The sequence below is a fragment of the Henckelia pumila genome, chromosome 4 (assembly GCF_033568475.1).
Source record: "Henckelia pumila isolate YLH828 chromosome 4, ASM3356847v2, whole genome shotgun sequence".
Taxonomy (NCBI): Eukaryota; Viridiplantae; Streptophyta; class Magnoliopsida; order Lamiales; family Gesneriaceae; genus Henckelia; species Henckelia pumila.
Genome location: NC_133123.1, coordinates 105,513,136 through 105,529,863, shown reverse-complemented (window position 1 = coordinate 105,529,863; position 16,728 = coordinate 105,513,136). Strand labels below are relative to the sequence as shown.

General features: G+C 37.0%; 1 protein-coding gene across 1 annotated transcript; it reads left to right on the top strand.

The window, feature by feature from the left end:
• Positions 1-525: 525 nt before the first annotated feature.
• LOC140865508 (uncharacterized GPI-anchored protein At4g28100) lies at positions 526-3,085 on the top strand. Its single transcript, XM_073270177.1, has 2 exons — positions 526-1,375; positions 2,467-3,085. Exons 1-2 carry the CDS (start codon positions 761-763, stop codon positions 2,797-2,799), a joined length of 948 nt encoding a protein of 315 aa, XP_073126278.1. The 5' UTR covers positions 526-760; the 3' UTR covers positions 2,800-3,085.
• Positions 3,086-16,728: the final 13,643 nt, after the last annotated feature.

The following is a 16,728-nucleotide window of genomic DNA, read 5'->3' as shown; positions in this document are numbered from 1 at the left end:
TTATTTAAATATTCTCGCAATAACTTATGTGAGACCTTGACTATAAAACAAATATCAAATCTACCATTTTTAACCACCCCAACTTATCTTTCAGTCAAGAATAATACATTATTATCAGTTGCTATACCCCTTGCTTATTTTTCATATATTTTTATGAATTATTTTCATTTCACTTTTATATTATGTTTGTAACACAAAAATTCTTATATATCGTTTAATAAGTTAATTTTATGAGATAAATTTCTTAATTCACTTGACTCATAAAATAATATTATTTTTGGTCAAAATTATTGTTTTTCAACCCATATATGGATCAATATTTATATGTAATTAATTTTTGTTTCAAAACAAGAATGTAATTAATTTTAAATTTTATGAAGATTCATTTAATTTTTTGAACAAACAAATTTTATGAAGATTTATTAAAGTATTTCTCGAAGTAATTTCCATAATATAATATAATAAAACAAATAACAAATGATACTAAAACTACAATCCAACTCATTTGCGTCACACGCATAACATTGCACAGATCCCTCCAATCCTTTCCTCTCTCCTTTCTTTCCTCTTCCCACAGAACTCACTTCTCTTTGCTCGCCCCTTCATCTTCTTCAGCGAAAATCTCCCTGCTCTGTTTTTTTTCCTTTAAATCTTCACTGTAACAGATCTACGCGCCATTTTCACAGATAGAAGAAACAGAGCCTTATTTACTTCCCGAAAACCGAAGAAAAATTGCGAGAAAACCCGTTTATATTTTTCCATGAACCACTGTTCAATAATGGTGGTGATTCTGGTCCTTTTCGTCGCATTACCGTTCCAATTTCATGGGTCCCTCGCGGGTTTGCTCACTGAACCGGCGCAACCGCTCAAACCGGGGGATTACAACACCGTACCGGCTTTCCCGGTCCAGACGGACGCCCAAACTTGCAGGCTCGACTTGTCGGCGGAGCTGTTCGGCGGCGTGAGCGCCGCCTGCGGCCGCAACCTCGACCGCAGCCGTTGCTGCCCTGTTCTGGCCGCTTGGCTCTTCGCGGCTCACGCACGTTCGGCTCTGCAGGTGTCTGCGACGGCTCCGCCAGCCAGCTCCGACTTGCCGATGATGCCTGACGACTCGCAGAAGTGCGTGAACTCGCTGCAGAGCTCGCTGCAGGGCCGTAACATTTACTTACCGCAGCCGAACGCGTCTTGCGACGCCGTTCTGTGCTTCTGCGGCATACGGCTGCACCAGATTACTTCCCTTAGCTGCCCGGCGGCGTTTAACGTCACCGGAAACTACAGAAACGCCACCCCCACCGCCGCTGTTAGGAACTTGGAGCACAGTTGCAAGAATTCTTCATACTCAGGATGTACAAACTGCCTTGGTGCTCTGCAAAAGGTTAGGAGTCATTTTCCACCTTTTTTAAATTTTTTTTTGAAATAATCAATGAAGCCCATATTTAATACCCAATCATTTGTTGAGTAAATGCTATTACATTTATTGCAGATGAACATATTTTTCTTGTTCAATTTAAGAACTCCTCGTGGAAATTTTGTGGCATTCTTTTTACTACATTATTTTTCCTATGAAATTTAGGTATTTAACTTTTATTTTATTTACAATTTAATTAGTTTGTATACATTCGTGATATATTGTACTATTTATAGTACTACGTGGGCTTTTCAAATGAGATGGCAATGAGTGAGGAAAAATATTTGAAAATGTTGTAAACTTTTCAATAATGTGATCCTATATTTAAATCTTTTTTGTTTTTGTTTTTGGGTATTTGGTTTTTGAATATTACATTGTAAACCAAAAAGATTTTTGAATAATTGGTTCTATAAAGCATCTTGAAAAGCCATATAAAAATGTGAGGAAGAAGAAAAGATTGCTTGGAAACCAGAGCCATTGATCAAAAGGTGTCTTTTCACCTTTTACTTGGACTTTTTTTGGTTTCATATTCATATTCATATTGTGGAGTATTATTTATTGTAGAAATAGGTTTTAGAATTCTCGCATTGATCAAGAAAAGACCAGATTTCAAATTTTTAATGATAAAAAGAAAATGGTCGTAACGTAGAGATATATGGGAAAAAGCATAAGATAATGTATACAAGAATACAAAAACCAGAGAAGCGCCAGCCATAGTTGGTGGCCCTATAATGGAAAGTGACCCTCTCCACCATTGAACTGAATTCCCAAACATCACCACTTGGTTTCATGTTCAATAATTTCTGATCCCCGCAACCCAAATTGAATGGTGGCATATGTATGTTGACTGAATTGTTATCATTGGTCGTGGTAACACAACATATGAGACGATTATGTTGCTAGAATTGGTAAATCAACTATATAGTCATTTCTGGAGATATATTCGTATTTAATTTACCCCCTTTATATATCTATCCTATATATTTAATTTACTGTACTGGAACAATTGTGGGGCTGGGAAATGATCAAATTACCCTTGGTGATGAACGTATCTGTAGCTGAAGGGCAATGGCAAAAACGGTACTACAGATGGGGACGACCGGACGAGCAAAATGCTAAGCAGGGACTGCCAGCTGATGGGGCTGACGTGGCTTCTGGCCCGCAACAAGACGGCGTACATACCCACTGTCTCCGCTGTATTGCGCGCCATCATGTACAGTGCGCACCCCCCCTCACACCAGTCCACCTGCTCCCCCGACCAGGAGAACATGCCCCTCGCCGTCGATTCTCTGCAGTTGGAGAAATACGATTCGTCCGGTTACAGGACTGGTCTTTCTAGTCTGTTGTTTACAGTTTTGCCCCTCATCGTTCTTGATTATCTTTTTGCATAGGGTTGGTTACTATGGGCATTTTTGTCCTTTCGCGTTACATGTACGTTTTCTCCCCTGCTAGCTCTATAATCTTTTGTTTTTTTGCATGTGATTTGCGAGGGGTTCACGTGAAGGGCTGTAGCGACCGCTGGGGTCATTTTTTGCCCCACTGTAAATTTTGATTTCAGACATTTGGGTAATCATATCCATTTAACATGTAGTACGAGGAAATCCTATCTCTGCATCTGTTTTGGTGCATCCATAAATATGATTAATTAGTCTACATGATTCAGTAGTATTATTAAGATATCTGGTGAATTTTGGTAAACAAGTTTGTATTGTTCAACTTCTGATGTTCAGTTTGATTGCAAAAGAAATTTTGTCCATGTCCAACTACAAAGATAATATAATTTGGAAAGAAATGTTGTCATTATTTACTATTTCTTTAAATAGATTTTTTTTTTTGTGATCATTTATGATATTAATTTTTTGGGACGAATTTTCTTGATGTATGATAAATTATTATTTTTTAATGTAAAAAATTAGTATTTTTTATTTTATCTATGAATAGATCGATTTGTTTTTATAAATAAATATTTGTGAGATTGTCTCAATATGAAGTTATGAACCTGTCCTTCTTTAAAAGAGATTCTTAATCTTAATCAAACAATGTTTTAATGTCTTCATAATCATTATTTAAAAACAATACCACCCTTCATATATGTTAGACACTATCATGTGAAATATACTAAATACATTCTCTCTGTTAAAAATCATTCTATTCTCTAATGTTAATATAGTCTTGTCCGCGTTTGCTTTGCCTTCCGCCTGGTGGTTACTCTCACGTGATATATTCCTCCCCATGCCTCTATTTGTTTGGCATCATGCACCCATGGATTTAGGAAGAAAACATTCATTAATAAATGATGATTTGATATATCTTAAACTTTTAAATAATTTATCAATAAAATCTCTTTTTTTTTTTTTAAATTTCGAAACAAACCTCGCCAATTAACAGAATTATCCATACCCTAACTGGTTGGTTTTCAAAATTATACATATATATGTATATATATATACACACACACACATACACATGCACATACACATACACTTTGAAATGAGAGCCAAGGAAGAACAATTCCCTAGCTAGGACCAGCTGGTATGTTGGTCGTGTGTATATATGTTGTAATGTAATGCAAGAAAATCATTAATTGATTTCAAGGTTAATTATTTTTTAATTGATATGAAGAGTGGGTATAAAACGTCAAAAACCTCATAAGTCCTAATAAGAGTGGGTATAACGTCAAATTGAGTAATGAATTTAAAATGCAGAGGCACATGCATACAAACGGTTCTAGGAGAGAATCACGGTTGGATGTTTGTCTTGGCTCCATCTTTGATTTTGCGGCAGAATTTGTTAAGTATATCTTATCTTAATATATATAAACATATATATTTTAATTATTAAATATGTTGTTCGAATTTTAAAACAAATAGGTGTCAATTTTTTTAAGTGAAATGCTAATAATTATCGGTCAAAGAGGTGTGTTTGAAATTTAAGGTTCAACTGTAAAATGAAGTGTCTTTTAAGATATACTATGGACATCATCTATATATGCGTTGAAGCTTTGTAAACGGGATGAGAAAATTTTTTCGAAATGGCAGCCCACTTCACTCCCGAACATATTAATAGCTTCATCCTTTTCATTTCTCATTCTTTATTTATTGCTATTGACCCTTGCTCCTTATAGATTCGAAGGAGTGTCTGAGGTGTCATGTGATAACCGCGTTACTTTGCCTTGATACGTTGGCACTGTCAGATTTGAGTTTTTTGAGGCCTGATGCGAGCATAAAAAAATGTTGCTCTTAAAACTTAACATTCATATATTTTTTTATCGATAAATATGATAGTATAAATAACATGACTTCTACAAATAAAATTAAAAATAGATGAAAATAAGTCATAAACAAATACTAATTATAAAGCCAAAATCATCCAAACAAAATATAAAATTCATGTTTTCAACTAGTACATATTCACTTAAATATTGATCATCTCTTAGTTTTTGAAAGCGAAAAATATTGATTAATTTTGCATAATAAGTGTTATGATCAAACATTTCTTTTCTTGATTGATGCATGACCAAGCCATTTATATTTATATTTCATATAACATAGTTGATCGGAGACGAGTTTCACACAGCTTCAACTTGAAAAACCCTCTTTCGGTAAATACAACTTCTGATGGATCACAAAAATTATGCAGTCAAGTGTTGAAAAATATCTTGAAACGAATCGATAAATAGAGATCGAGTAATAGCGAACTTGATTATAATAGAATAGTGGGGATTTGGTTTTTAGCTGGCTAGGTAGATATTTCGGATTGATTATCGATTCTTGTTGAATGTTTACGAGAGATAAAAACATAAATGAACAGTGGGACTTCAAGTTTTCATCACAAGCTACTATACATTAATTATTATTCATGGGATGAGCTCATGAATTAATTATATACTATACTTAGAAGCGCGTACTGAAAATTCCTCCATGGCAGGTAGGAAAGGAAAGACTTTAAAATTTGAGGTTAACGATAATGCTAATATTTCTACTTTACCTTTTCCTCAAAGAGCTAAGCAGTTATTGTTTGATTTTTAATTTGAAAAATTTCTTGAAACTTTCAAGAAACTACATGTTAACATACCTTTTGTAGACGCTTAAGTTCAGATGTCAAACTATGCTAAATTTCTGAAGGATTTACTGAGGAATAAAAAGAAGTTGAATGATGTGATGCAGGTCACAATGCATTAGGAGTGTTCGACTGTGCTTCAGAATAAGCTCCGGCAAAAATCTCAAGATCCAGAGAGTTTTTCTATACCTTGCCAAATTGGAAGTTTATCAGTTGATAATGTTTTGTGTGATTTAAAATCAAGTATAAATTTAATGCCTCATGCACTTACTATGAAATTGGATATATGCAACATTGAACCATCAGATATTTCCCTTAAATTTGCTGATGGATCTATTAAATACCCAAGAGGAGTCGTGAAAAATATTTTAGTCAAGATAGACAAATTTATTTATCCTGTAGATTTTATTATTCTTGACATAGATGAAAATTGTGAGGTGCCTCTGATTTTTGGGCGTCCATTTTTAGCCATGAGTCGAGCCTTAGTGGATGTTAAAAAGGGAGAGTTAGTTTTGAGGTTGAATGATGAGCAAGTAGTATTCCATATGTTTAAATCGGCTAGTGATAGTTCGAATTTAAAATATTGCTCTTCTGTGAATTTATTGATGTGATTAATTATGTTGGGTACTGTCATCAGGTTCAGCTCTCAGCAGGAATTGGTCCTTTGAAAAATCTCTATAGAAGTGAAGAATGCAGTTGCAGGACTGATCTGAGTTTTTCCATGACGGTGGATAAGCCACCTTGAATGTCGCCACTCAAGAGAGGACTATAGTCGGGTTATAGACTATAAATTTAGCGTTGACTGTGAGGCAACCCAGTGTTCTTTACCTTGTTTTTTATTTTATTTTATTTTTGGTTTTTGGTTTGTGTTTCTTTTTATTTTATTTTTACTTCTTTCCCATGTCAGTTGCCTTGCCTGCCAATATACCCAGCTTACTGCTACCGTCCCAACTGAGACAGCCGAGAAGAAAGCGGACGAATTTATAACCAGGGGAGTGTTTTTTTTTCATTGTGTTTATGTTTGTTTTTCATTTGTTCGTTTTGCATTCTGTTCATTGTTCTGAAGCATTGAGGAATATGCTTTAGATAAGTATGGTGGGGGGGGGGGGGGGGGGGCGGTGTTGTTTAGTTATGTTTTGTTTCATTGATCATTATGTTGTGCATTCATATGGTCTAGTTTATTGTATATAGTTCGTATTCATTCATACCATTGGGTTGTCGTTTGTGTTGTGTGTTTAAGTAGAATGATGACTGTTAGCCGAGGATGATATAGTTGAAAAGAAAATTGTTTTTGGAAAAAGTTGATTTTGATTGAACATGAGAAACTGTTGATTGAATCGTGAATCATCTTAGGCACGCATGTTAGACTGGTGTAGTGTAGCGAAGTAATTGATGAAGTTCGTGCTTGTTTGATCATTGCACGGCAATAGATGCTTGTTGAGCATGATAGTATTTTTTTATTCTTGATGGTTGTTAGACATTGCATGCATGATTTTGGGCGTACCTATAAATTTTTTTATAAACTTTTGTTGAAAACACGAGTTAACTCCATCCGGGTTACGAGTGAGGGAATGAAATCCTAATCCCTTGTTCTTGACTAAGTATGCGGATTCCATGGGGTTACCAACATTTTGAAATTTTATATTAGCAATTCCATCCGGGCTTGGAAAATGATTGAAATTCTAATCAATTTTTCCATATCTAAGTTTGCGGGCTAAATGAGATTGTAGCTCCATCCGGGCTATAGACGAGGGGATTGAAATTCTAATCATATCTTAGTTATAGCTAAGTTTGCGGGTAATTATTGAGGCTTATGAAAACCGGGTGCAAAATCCGGAGGTACGTAATTAATCTCAAGAAAGTGCATGTTTTTGTTTGGGATTGTTGGGATGAAGGAGTGCTGGATTGTGACACTTGCACTGATTTGTCATAGGTCGCTAAGCATTCTTAGAATGGATTCTTTTGAAGTTGCATGAAACAAGAATAACATGACACACACACACGTTTACGTTAAACTGACAGTATATTATGAACAATCGGAAGTTGTTATGGTTTTTAGTTGTTTAAGTGGAACTCGTCTGAGGCTATCCTGTACATGATTCATTCTTACTTGTGTTTTTGCATTGTGTTTGTTATATGTCTTGCTCGAGGGCAAGAAAGGTTCAAGTGTGGGGGTGTTGATAAGTGCAATGTGTATGCATTATTTTGTGTCATTTTTATGGTTATTTTGCATTCATTTATTTTACATCATGTGTTTTATTTATATTTTATTTATTGTGTATTAATTCTACTCTCCTGGTTGATTTTTGTAGGTTAATGAAGCTTTTAGAAGAAAACGGAGTTAAAGTCTCGCGCATGGGCGAGTTCCCATCTCGCGCGTGTGCCACAACAATTTCCAGCAATGAGAGATTCAGGACTCACGCGAGCGCGCAAGAAAATTCCAGCAACAATGATTTGAGGACTCGCGCGAGCGAGTTTATATCTTGCGTGCGCGCGAGAGGAGGTCCAGGAATCTGTTTTGAAGGCTTGCGCGCGCGAGAGAATTCTTCCAGGCGCGGGAGCGAGTTCAGGATGTTGAGTGTCCATGAAATTCTTGTTGCGTAAGGAATTTAGTTTAAGGGATCCGGAACATATAAATAGGAATATTATTATCTTTTGTGGGGTTCCAACACGCAGAGAATGCAGAGGGCGGTGATCGCTAAAATCCGTATGATAAAAATCAACCGGCAAGCGTACCAGGTCAAGTTATAGATAGTGAATAAAATCAGATGTCGAACCCACAGGGACTGTATAAATATGACTACCAGAATATAATTATTCCTACTTAATCTAAACTAATAAAAAAGAGTGATTTTAGATTTTAACTAAAAAAAACTAAATTTCAATTAAATTTTAACTAAAAAACAACGCAACATAAAATTTTAGATTAAAATTCAAATTGGGAATAATTCGATTAAGGACACACGTAGGTACTAGACAATTCATGTAACAAGCAGTCGATCTAAGACATCTGACTTAATCTTAATTAACGGGAATTTTCCTAATTTGTTCAAAGGACTATTTCTAGAACAATCAAACCTATTCAAATATTGACAGATTAATCTTTCGTAATTCTAATTAAATTTGAATGGATGATGAACTGTGAAAATTCAGTAAACACCTAAACCGCACATTGAAACCAAATTCTATTTCTAGTTGGTTTTACAATATGTTGAATATCGAAGTGATCAAAATCGAAACCTCCTCTGTCGAATTGGAATCAATTAACATGCAAGCAAATAACCGGCCAGGAAATTCACAAGACAAATATAAATTCGATAATCAATAAAATAAAATCAAGTCTGAAAATTTTTGAATAAACCATCAAGTTTTCTACATAAATTGTCTGGCCCAATCACTTGGCCTTGATCGAAGAAAGAAAACTACTCAAAGTTCAACATAATTCAAGAACAAAAGTTTTTACTCCAAAACATCAATCAAAAATAAAAAATTAAAAAGAAAAGAAGAAAGGTAGAATAGAAGATGATGTTGACCGGCTCTTGCCTTCAACAAAGTTGTGTAACCCTCATTCTGATGAAAAAATTGATATTTATATTTTCAAGGGTCTTCAAAAGATAGTATCCTTCCCGAGCAAGAATTTTCTTTTTTAAAAACTCTGCACGCTTCGCTCGCTCGAGCGAGCCTAAGTCTCGCTCGAGCCAGCACTTCTCTGCTCCAAAGGATTTCTTTTCTCACCTCGCTCACTCGAGCGAGCAGTCCTCTGTCTCGCAACTTTTATGGCACGTCTAGCTCGCTCGAGCGAGACCTGTTTTGTTCAAACTCTCTATTTTTTCCCGAGTTTTCCTACAAAATGGACCAGAAAGAGTATTATTCAGCTAAATAAATTAAACATGCTAAAACGAAATAAATCAACAACAAAAACATATGAATGCATGAAAAAACAAACACAAAAATATGCATATAAAACATAGTTATCAACTCCCCCATACTTAAGCCTTGCTCGCCTCGAGCAAGACATACAACAAACACAATGCAACAATACAAGTAAGAATGAATCATGTACAAAATTGCCTCAGACGAGTTCCACTTCAAACAACTAAAAACCATAACAACTTCCGATTGTCCACAATACACTGTCAGTTTAACGTAAACGTGTGTGTGCCATGTTATTCCAGTTTCGTGCAACTTCAAAAGAATTCATCCTAAGAATGTTTAGCGACCTATGACAAATCAATGCAAGTGTCACAATCCAGTACTCTGTCATCCTAACAATCCCAAACATAACATGCACTCTCTTGAGAATAATTACGTACCTCCGAATTTTTCACCTGGGTTTTTATGCCCCAATAATTACCCGCAAACTTAGCTATAACTAAGATAGGATTTGAATTTCAATCCCTTCGTCTATAGCCCGGATGGAGCAACAATCCTATTTAGCCCGCAGACTTAGCTATGGAAAATTGATTAGGATTTCAATCATTTTTCAAGCCCGGATGGAATTGTAATTTTTAAATTTGTTTTAAAAATTTTTATTAACCACATGGACTCCGCATACATATTCAAAAACAAGGGATTAGGATTTCAATCCCTCTCTCGTAACCCGGATGGAGTTAACTTTATTTGCAATCAAAAAGATTTTTTTTTTCAAAAGAATTGTAGGTACGCCCAAGATCATACATGAAATATTTAAAATCATCAAGAATCCAAAGATACTATCATGATCAACAAACACCTATTGTCGTGCAATGGTCAAACAAACACGAATTTCATCAATTACTTCGCAACACTACACCGGTCTAACATGCGTGATTAATATGATTCACGACTCAACTAACAGTTTCTCACGTTCAATCAGAAGTAACATTTTCACAAAAACAATTTCTTTTTCAACTCAATCATCATAGGCTAAAAATCATCCTTCTACTCGCATTCACAAGACAAACAACAACATAATGATATGCATGATTACTAACTAAATGCAACGAACTAAACCAAATAAATGTGAAAAAAATGAACAACAAAACAAATAAATAAAAAATCCCCCATACTTATCTAAAGCATTGCCCTCAATGCCAGACACACAAACAAACACAAAACCAACAAACAAAATGAAATGCAAAACAGAAATAGAATGCATAAAACAAAAGGGAACTCCCCTGGTCTACTGCGGTGCGTGAGCATCGGGATCCTCCTCATGATACTCCGAAGGTGGCATCTCTCGTTCAGCGGGCGCGAACTGGAAAGGTGGCACTTGATATGAGGGTGCTGGAGCATCATACTGGAAATGGAAAGGCGGCGGATAGGGCACCGCAACAGGAATAGACGAGGTATCAAGCCGCAAATGAGTGGTAATACCACTGAGTAGAGCATCCATCCTGTTAAAATTGGCAGTAGCAGTAGCCATAAAGTCATTGTGAACATGAGCAAAAGCACTAAGCTCATGAATGGCCTCAGGATATGGACGGCGGCGGGGCTGCGGTGGTGGTGGTGCAGGAGCGGAACTAGACGCCGCTCGACCGCCCGCAGGAAAGTCCTTCCTCCTCTTCTCATTTTTCATCTGAACCAATGCCGCATCAACGGGCTGTCGCGGCTGCTGCCATTCTTCGTCGGCTCGAACTTGGACCCTAGCCTGAATGCATAACTCTAAAATGATGCTGGGAAAGAAAAGGCCCAAGGAGGATGAATAGATAGACCGCCAGATTTCACTGTGAATAATTCGGCCGACATTGATTGGCCACCTCAGACTCAAGGCATAAAGAAGAATAACACTGGCCATGTTTACACTGCTAGTATGAGAGATAAGCATCAAGCGCTTGGCAGTAAAAGCGAACCAAACCGAAGACTCCACTAATAAAAATCTCTCCAAAAAATGAAGATACGTGTTCGGGTCATGCCACATCACCCCATCAAAACATAATTGTTCCAAAATTTCATTAAAGTCTGGGTCGACCTTCAGACTCTGATACAACACATCATCAACAGCGGGCGTCTGAAGTAAGGCATTCAAAGTGTGTTCATCAAAAGAAATAATTTTACCTCGAACATATGCTTACCAACTTCTCTCTTAGCAGCATTTGCATAAAACTCTCTAACTAAAGGCACAACCGCCGCCTTTTGTTGCTAACAAAAAACATCCCAATGTCTATATCCAATGTCTATCGCTACACCACTGTCCCTATGCGTTAATTCCACACCCCTTTCAGGAATAGGGGTGCGATTGAGTTTTGCCTTATCGTACCTTTCTTTTGCAGCGGCATTGACAAATTTTCCGGCAATGCCCGAGGAAGACGAAGATGCCGGAGCTCGCTGGGATGAAGAGGCGCCATCCAACCTTGCTCTTTTAGGTCCCATGAATAACGAGTGATGATATGTAAATTCCGGCAGAATTTAGTTGATGGCGGCTAATGGACTCCGGAATGAATTAGTCGAAGAGAAGATTGCTGGGCTCGGGAGATGATTGGCGGGTGGACGGATGGCGGTTGGCTTGTGAGCAATGGTGGAGATGGACTCGGCGAGGAGGGGATCGGCGTGAGTATATAGCTTGCGAGTTGGAATCGGAGTGGAGATGGTAGGTGGCAGTTGGCTTGTGAGCAGTGGCGGAGATGGACTCGGCGAGGATGAAGATTCAGATGATGGATGGTGGTAGTGAGATGCCCCGTGAATTCCTTGCCCTGCAAATTTGGAATAAAATTGAGTCTTTGAGTGAGATTGGAATAATTGGGGATTTAGGGTTCGAAGGGGAGAAGTGAAGAAATTAGGGAGAGAAGAAAGATGTTTCCCGATTTATTACGTTCATCGGATGCAAAGTGCATCTCGCTCGAGCGAGACCTGTGCTCGCTCGAGCGAGAAAATTAAAAAAAATGTTTTCAACCAGAAACCCACTCGCTCGGGCGCATATGGCATCCGCTCGAGCGAGTGTCTATAACCCCAAAGAAAAATTGAAAATAGAGAACCTCTCGCGCGAGCTAGAAAAGAATTTTTTTTTTATTTTTCAAAAATAAAAGAAGAGAACACCAAAAACTTCAAAAATTAACTAAAAAGCAATAAACACAACCAAAATAAAATAGACTAGGGAAAAAAACACTGGGTTGCCTCCCTATCAGTGCTAAAGTTATAGTCTATAGCCCGACTGTACCTCCCTTTTCAATTTGTCGGGTCATGCAAGTCAACGGTGGTCTATGGTTGATCCACGACACCAACTCGATAAATTTTTATCCTTTGCCCGTTAACTTTAAATGCTCATGTGGCAGGACTATAAATTTCCACCGTGCCATATGACATCACTTGCTTGATAGTGAACGCTCCTGACCATCTCGAACGTAGCTTTCCTGGCATGAGCTTCAAACGTGAGTTGTATAATAACACAGTTTGGCCTACCTCGAACTCACTTGAGACAATAAGTTGATCATTCCATTTCTTGGTTTTTTCTTTGTAAATCCGGGTATTCTCATAAGCATCCATGCGAAGCTCCTCAAGTTCATTCAATTGCAGCAAACGTTCTTCACCTGTGGCCTGCACATTAAAATTCAAAAATTTAGTAGCCCATAGTGCTTTGTGCTCAAGTTCAATAGGAAGATGACATGCTTTACCATATAACAACCTAAAGGGAGAATGTAACACCCAGTATTTTTAGTACGTAAATTCGCATGCATAATTAGGGATTTTTTTTATTTAGAATTTTAGATTATGGGTTAAATATTTATGTGAAATTATTTGTGAATGTTTTAAGTTATTTTTAAGCATTTAACCCATAATTAGTGATTTTCATGAATTATGGAAATTTAATTATTTTATCGCGTAGACGGGACCGTGGACGGACGAGATGACAACTTTCTACCCAAATTATTTTATGAGTCTTTTAGGAGCCCAAAAATATTATTTTGAGTTTTATTTCCTCAAAATTATCAGTATTTAATTTTATATAATTTTAGGAGTCCATTTTTATCCAAATTTAGCCAAAATATTGACTTTTAATTACCTTTAAAATTCCCTAAAATAAATATTTCGGGATTTTAATTAATTGTTATGTTAGTTAGTATTTTTAAAAGTTAAGATTATCTTATTTATGTTATTATCTCCCTATATTAGTTATTAAAATCCTATCTACCCAAATTAAATCCTAAATCTACCCCAAACCTCACGTTCAATCCTTTTCTCTACAACCTAGCCGCCTCCCTCCCCCATTATTCATCTCCTTCATCGACCAAGTAGCCTCCAAGAAGGACTCCATAGCCTCGATATTTTTGAAGCATCAAGAAAGGTTGTTCGTCGTACCGTCGTCCCGGAAACGTTCTACGCACTTTGCCCTATTAATTCTACGGTCAGTGTTATATGTGTGTGTTGGGTATGCATCAGTTTTTATTCAAGGATTTTCAGAAAATAATAGAGATGGGTTGAATGTATGCACTTGTTCATGTTTTTGTGAACCATGCTCACGTTTTTGGCTAGGGGGCGTGCATGGCTGCTGGTCAGGGCTGTCAAGGGGTTCGTCGGGGTCCTTAGGCTAGCTTGTCTTGGTCGGTTATGGGCTAGGTAGAGGCCTGGGCGAGCTGGTGCAAGAAGAAGCCATGGGGTGCGCAGGTTAGGGTTTCTGGAAGGGGGGTTCGGCCTTGGGCTAGGGTGAAGGGCTGAGGCCAAGCCATGGCAGGTTAGGACCGCCCAGACGTGGGCTAAGTCTGGGCAGCGGCGCTCCAGCCAGGGGCAGCCGGAGCTAGCCGGCAGCAGACCAAGAAGGTCTGCTGCTCACGGCCGCAGCTAAGGTAAGGGAGGGGGTGTTCGGGTGTTGGGTTTTGGGGGATCCGGGTCGGGTTCAGTAGTCATGGGTCAAGTCTAGTGGGTCCGAGTCCGAGTTAAGTGAGTCGGGCTCGGGTATTTTTATTTTTAAGTTTTAAGTTTAATTAAGTGTTAAATGGGCCTAATTAAATCCAAAAATTTAATTGGGTTCTATTTAATTATTTGGGTTAAATTTAATTATTATTGGGCTTAAATAAATTTAATTAAGTTAGTCCAATAATTTTTATGGGCTTGGGGGCCCATGGAAGTTATTGGGCCAGTCTTTGGGCTTTTGGGCCCATTGGGCCAGATTAAGTTGTTATTGGGCCAAGTATGTGCTAATGGGCTTTAATTGATTTATTGGGCTTAGAAATGTGTTAATGAGCTTAATAATGTTAATGGGCCAGTCTCAGTGTTAATGGGCCAGAATTTAAGAAAATGGGCTTGAGTGTTAGGGCCAGCAGTCCAGCACAAACCATGAAAAATTGCATGTGTCCTAAATATATATTTAATTATTTTATGCATGAATGTTATTTTAGTATTTATATGTTAGTATAAAAATTAAATTAAATATATATGAAGGACACACATTTTATTTAAGTACATGCATTCATGAAATAATTTTATGGCATGATTTAATGTTTAAGGTTGAGCTAGAAAATAATTTTTATGTTGGAAGTTGAAGTAGTGTGACAATTTAAGGGGGACAAGTCCCCATATGTTAAGAGCAGTTTACTGTCAATTTAAGGGTAGTTTACTACCAGTAAGAGGTGATTCGTCACCGCCGCGTACGTTGGTTTTAAGAGACTGATCAGTCGAACTTTTAAGTTTAAGGTTACACTATGGATATGACCATGCGATGTTAGAAAAATGTTATGCTCAACAATGTTTATGTATGTAATATATGATTATATTTAAGATCAAGTTTAAGTAAGATTTTAAGTTATAATTCATAATTTTTAAGCATGCTCATTCATATATATGTTATGTATTAGTATTCCAGTTATATAAATTATTTTAAACCCTTGTTATGTTAGCATGTTGGGTCTCTAGGCTCACTACACTTATATGGTGCAGGTGAGTACGTAGAGGAAGATGTAGTTCCTACCGGTAGTGAGGACGTATGAGCGAACATGCAGTGATCCCCCGTGACCGTCGGCTGAGTCCTTATGAACATTTTTAAAAATTTTTAAACTCTGTTTCTTATTTATTTCTTTTATGTCTTTTCAGTAGTGAATTTTAGTACTATTTTTATTAAATAATTTTTATTGCATGCAAACTTTTAAGTGGATTGTTTGACAGTATTTTATTTAAGTTTGACTCAGTTATTTAAGTAAAAATGTTGCATTTTATTTATGTTATTTTTAAATCTGTTTATTCTGTGCATATATGTATGGGCATGTATGTACATCTATTTTACTTAGTATTTTTTTAAAAAAAAAAAAAAAAAATTTCCGCATTTACGTAGAAGTTTAGGACGTTTCAGAGAAGTTCCTATAGGTGTTTTAAAAGCAGTACGATAAGCCCATTACGCATCATCTAATTTGTTCGACCACTCTTTCCTGTTTGAATTCACAGTTTTTTCTAAAATTCTCTTTAACTCTCTATTTGAAATCTCAACTTGCCCACTAGTTTGGGGATGGTAAGGTGTTGCCACATTGTGAGTGACCCCATATTTATTCAAAAGTGTATCAAATTGAGTATTACAAAAGTGGGTTCCTCCATCACTAATTATGGCTCTAGGGGTACCATATCTAGCATAGATGATTTTTTTCAAAAATTTCGCAACCACCCTAGATTCATTTGTCCTACAAGCAAGTGCTTCAACCCACTTAGACACATAATCGACCGCAACCAAGATATATTTGTTTCCTTCAGACACAGGAAACGGTCCTATGAAATCAATACCCCATACATCAAAAACCTCACAAACAAGAATATTATTTAGGGGCATCTCATGTCTCCTAGAAATATTACCAACCTTCTGACAAGCATCACACGTGATCACATAGGTATATGCATCCTTAAACAACGAAGGCCAATAAAATCCCGACTGAAGTACTTTTGCAGCGATACGACCCGCGCCGAAATGACCTCCAATCGGACCTGTGTGACAATGGGAGAGTATAGAACTTACCTCTTCCGCTGAAATACAACTACGAATAATACCATCTGCATAGATCTTAAACAGAAAAGGATCTTCCCACAAAAAATATTTCAAATCAGAGGAAAATTTCTTTTTCTGTTGATAAGTTAAATGCGAGGAAAGAAACTTACTTGAGAGGTAGTTTACAATGTCTGCATACCATGGTAAATTTGATACCTCAAACAGCTGTTTGTTTGGAAAATCATCATGAATCACTTGCGTTTCAACTCCTTGATTTTCCAAACGAGAAAGGTGGTCCGCAACTTGATTATCCGAGCCCTTCCTGTCAACAATTTTTAGATCAAACTCTTGCAACAATAAAACCCATCGAATTAACCTGGGT

What these genes read in the sequence shown, in the direction of transcription:
- LOC140865508 (XM_073270177.1), top strand. Translation starts at nt 761, where the DNA reads ATGAACCACTGTTCAATAATGGTGGTGATTCTGGTCCTTTTCGTCGCA. An exon ending in GCCTTGGTGCTCTGCAAAAG is followed by an intron (nt 1,376 to 2,466) that starts GTTAGGAGTCAT and finishes ACGTATCTGTAG; the next exon opens with CTGAAGGGCAATGGCAAAAA.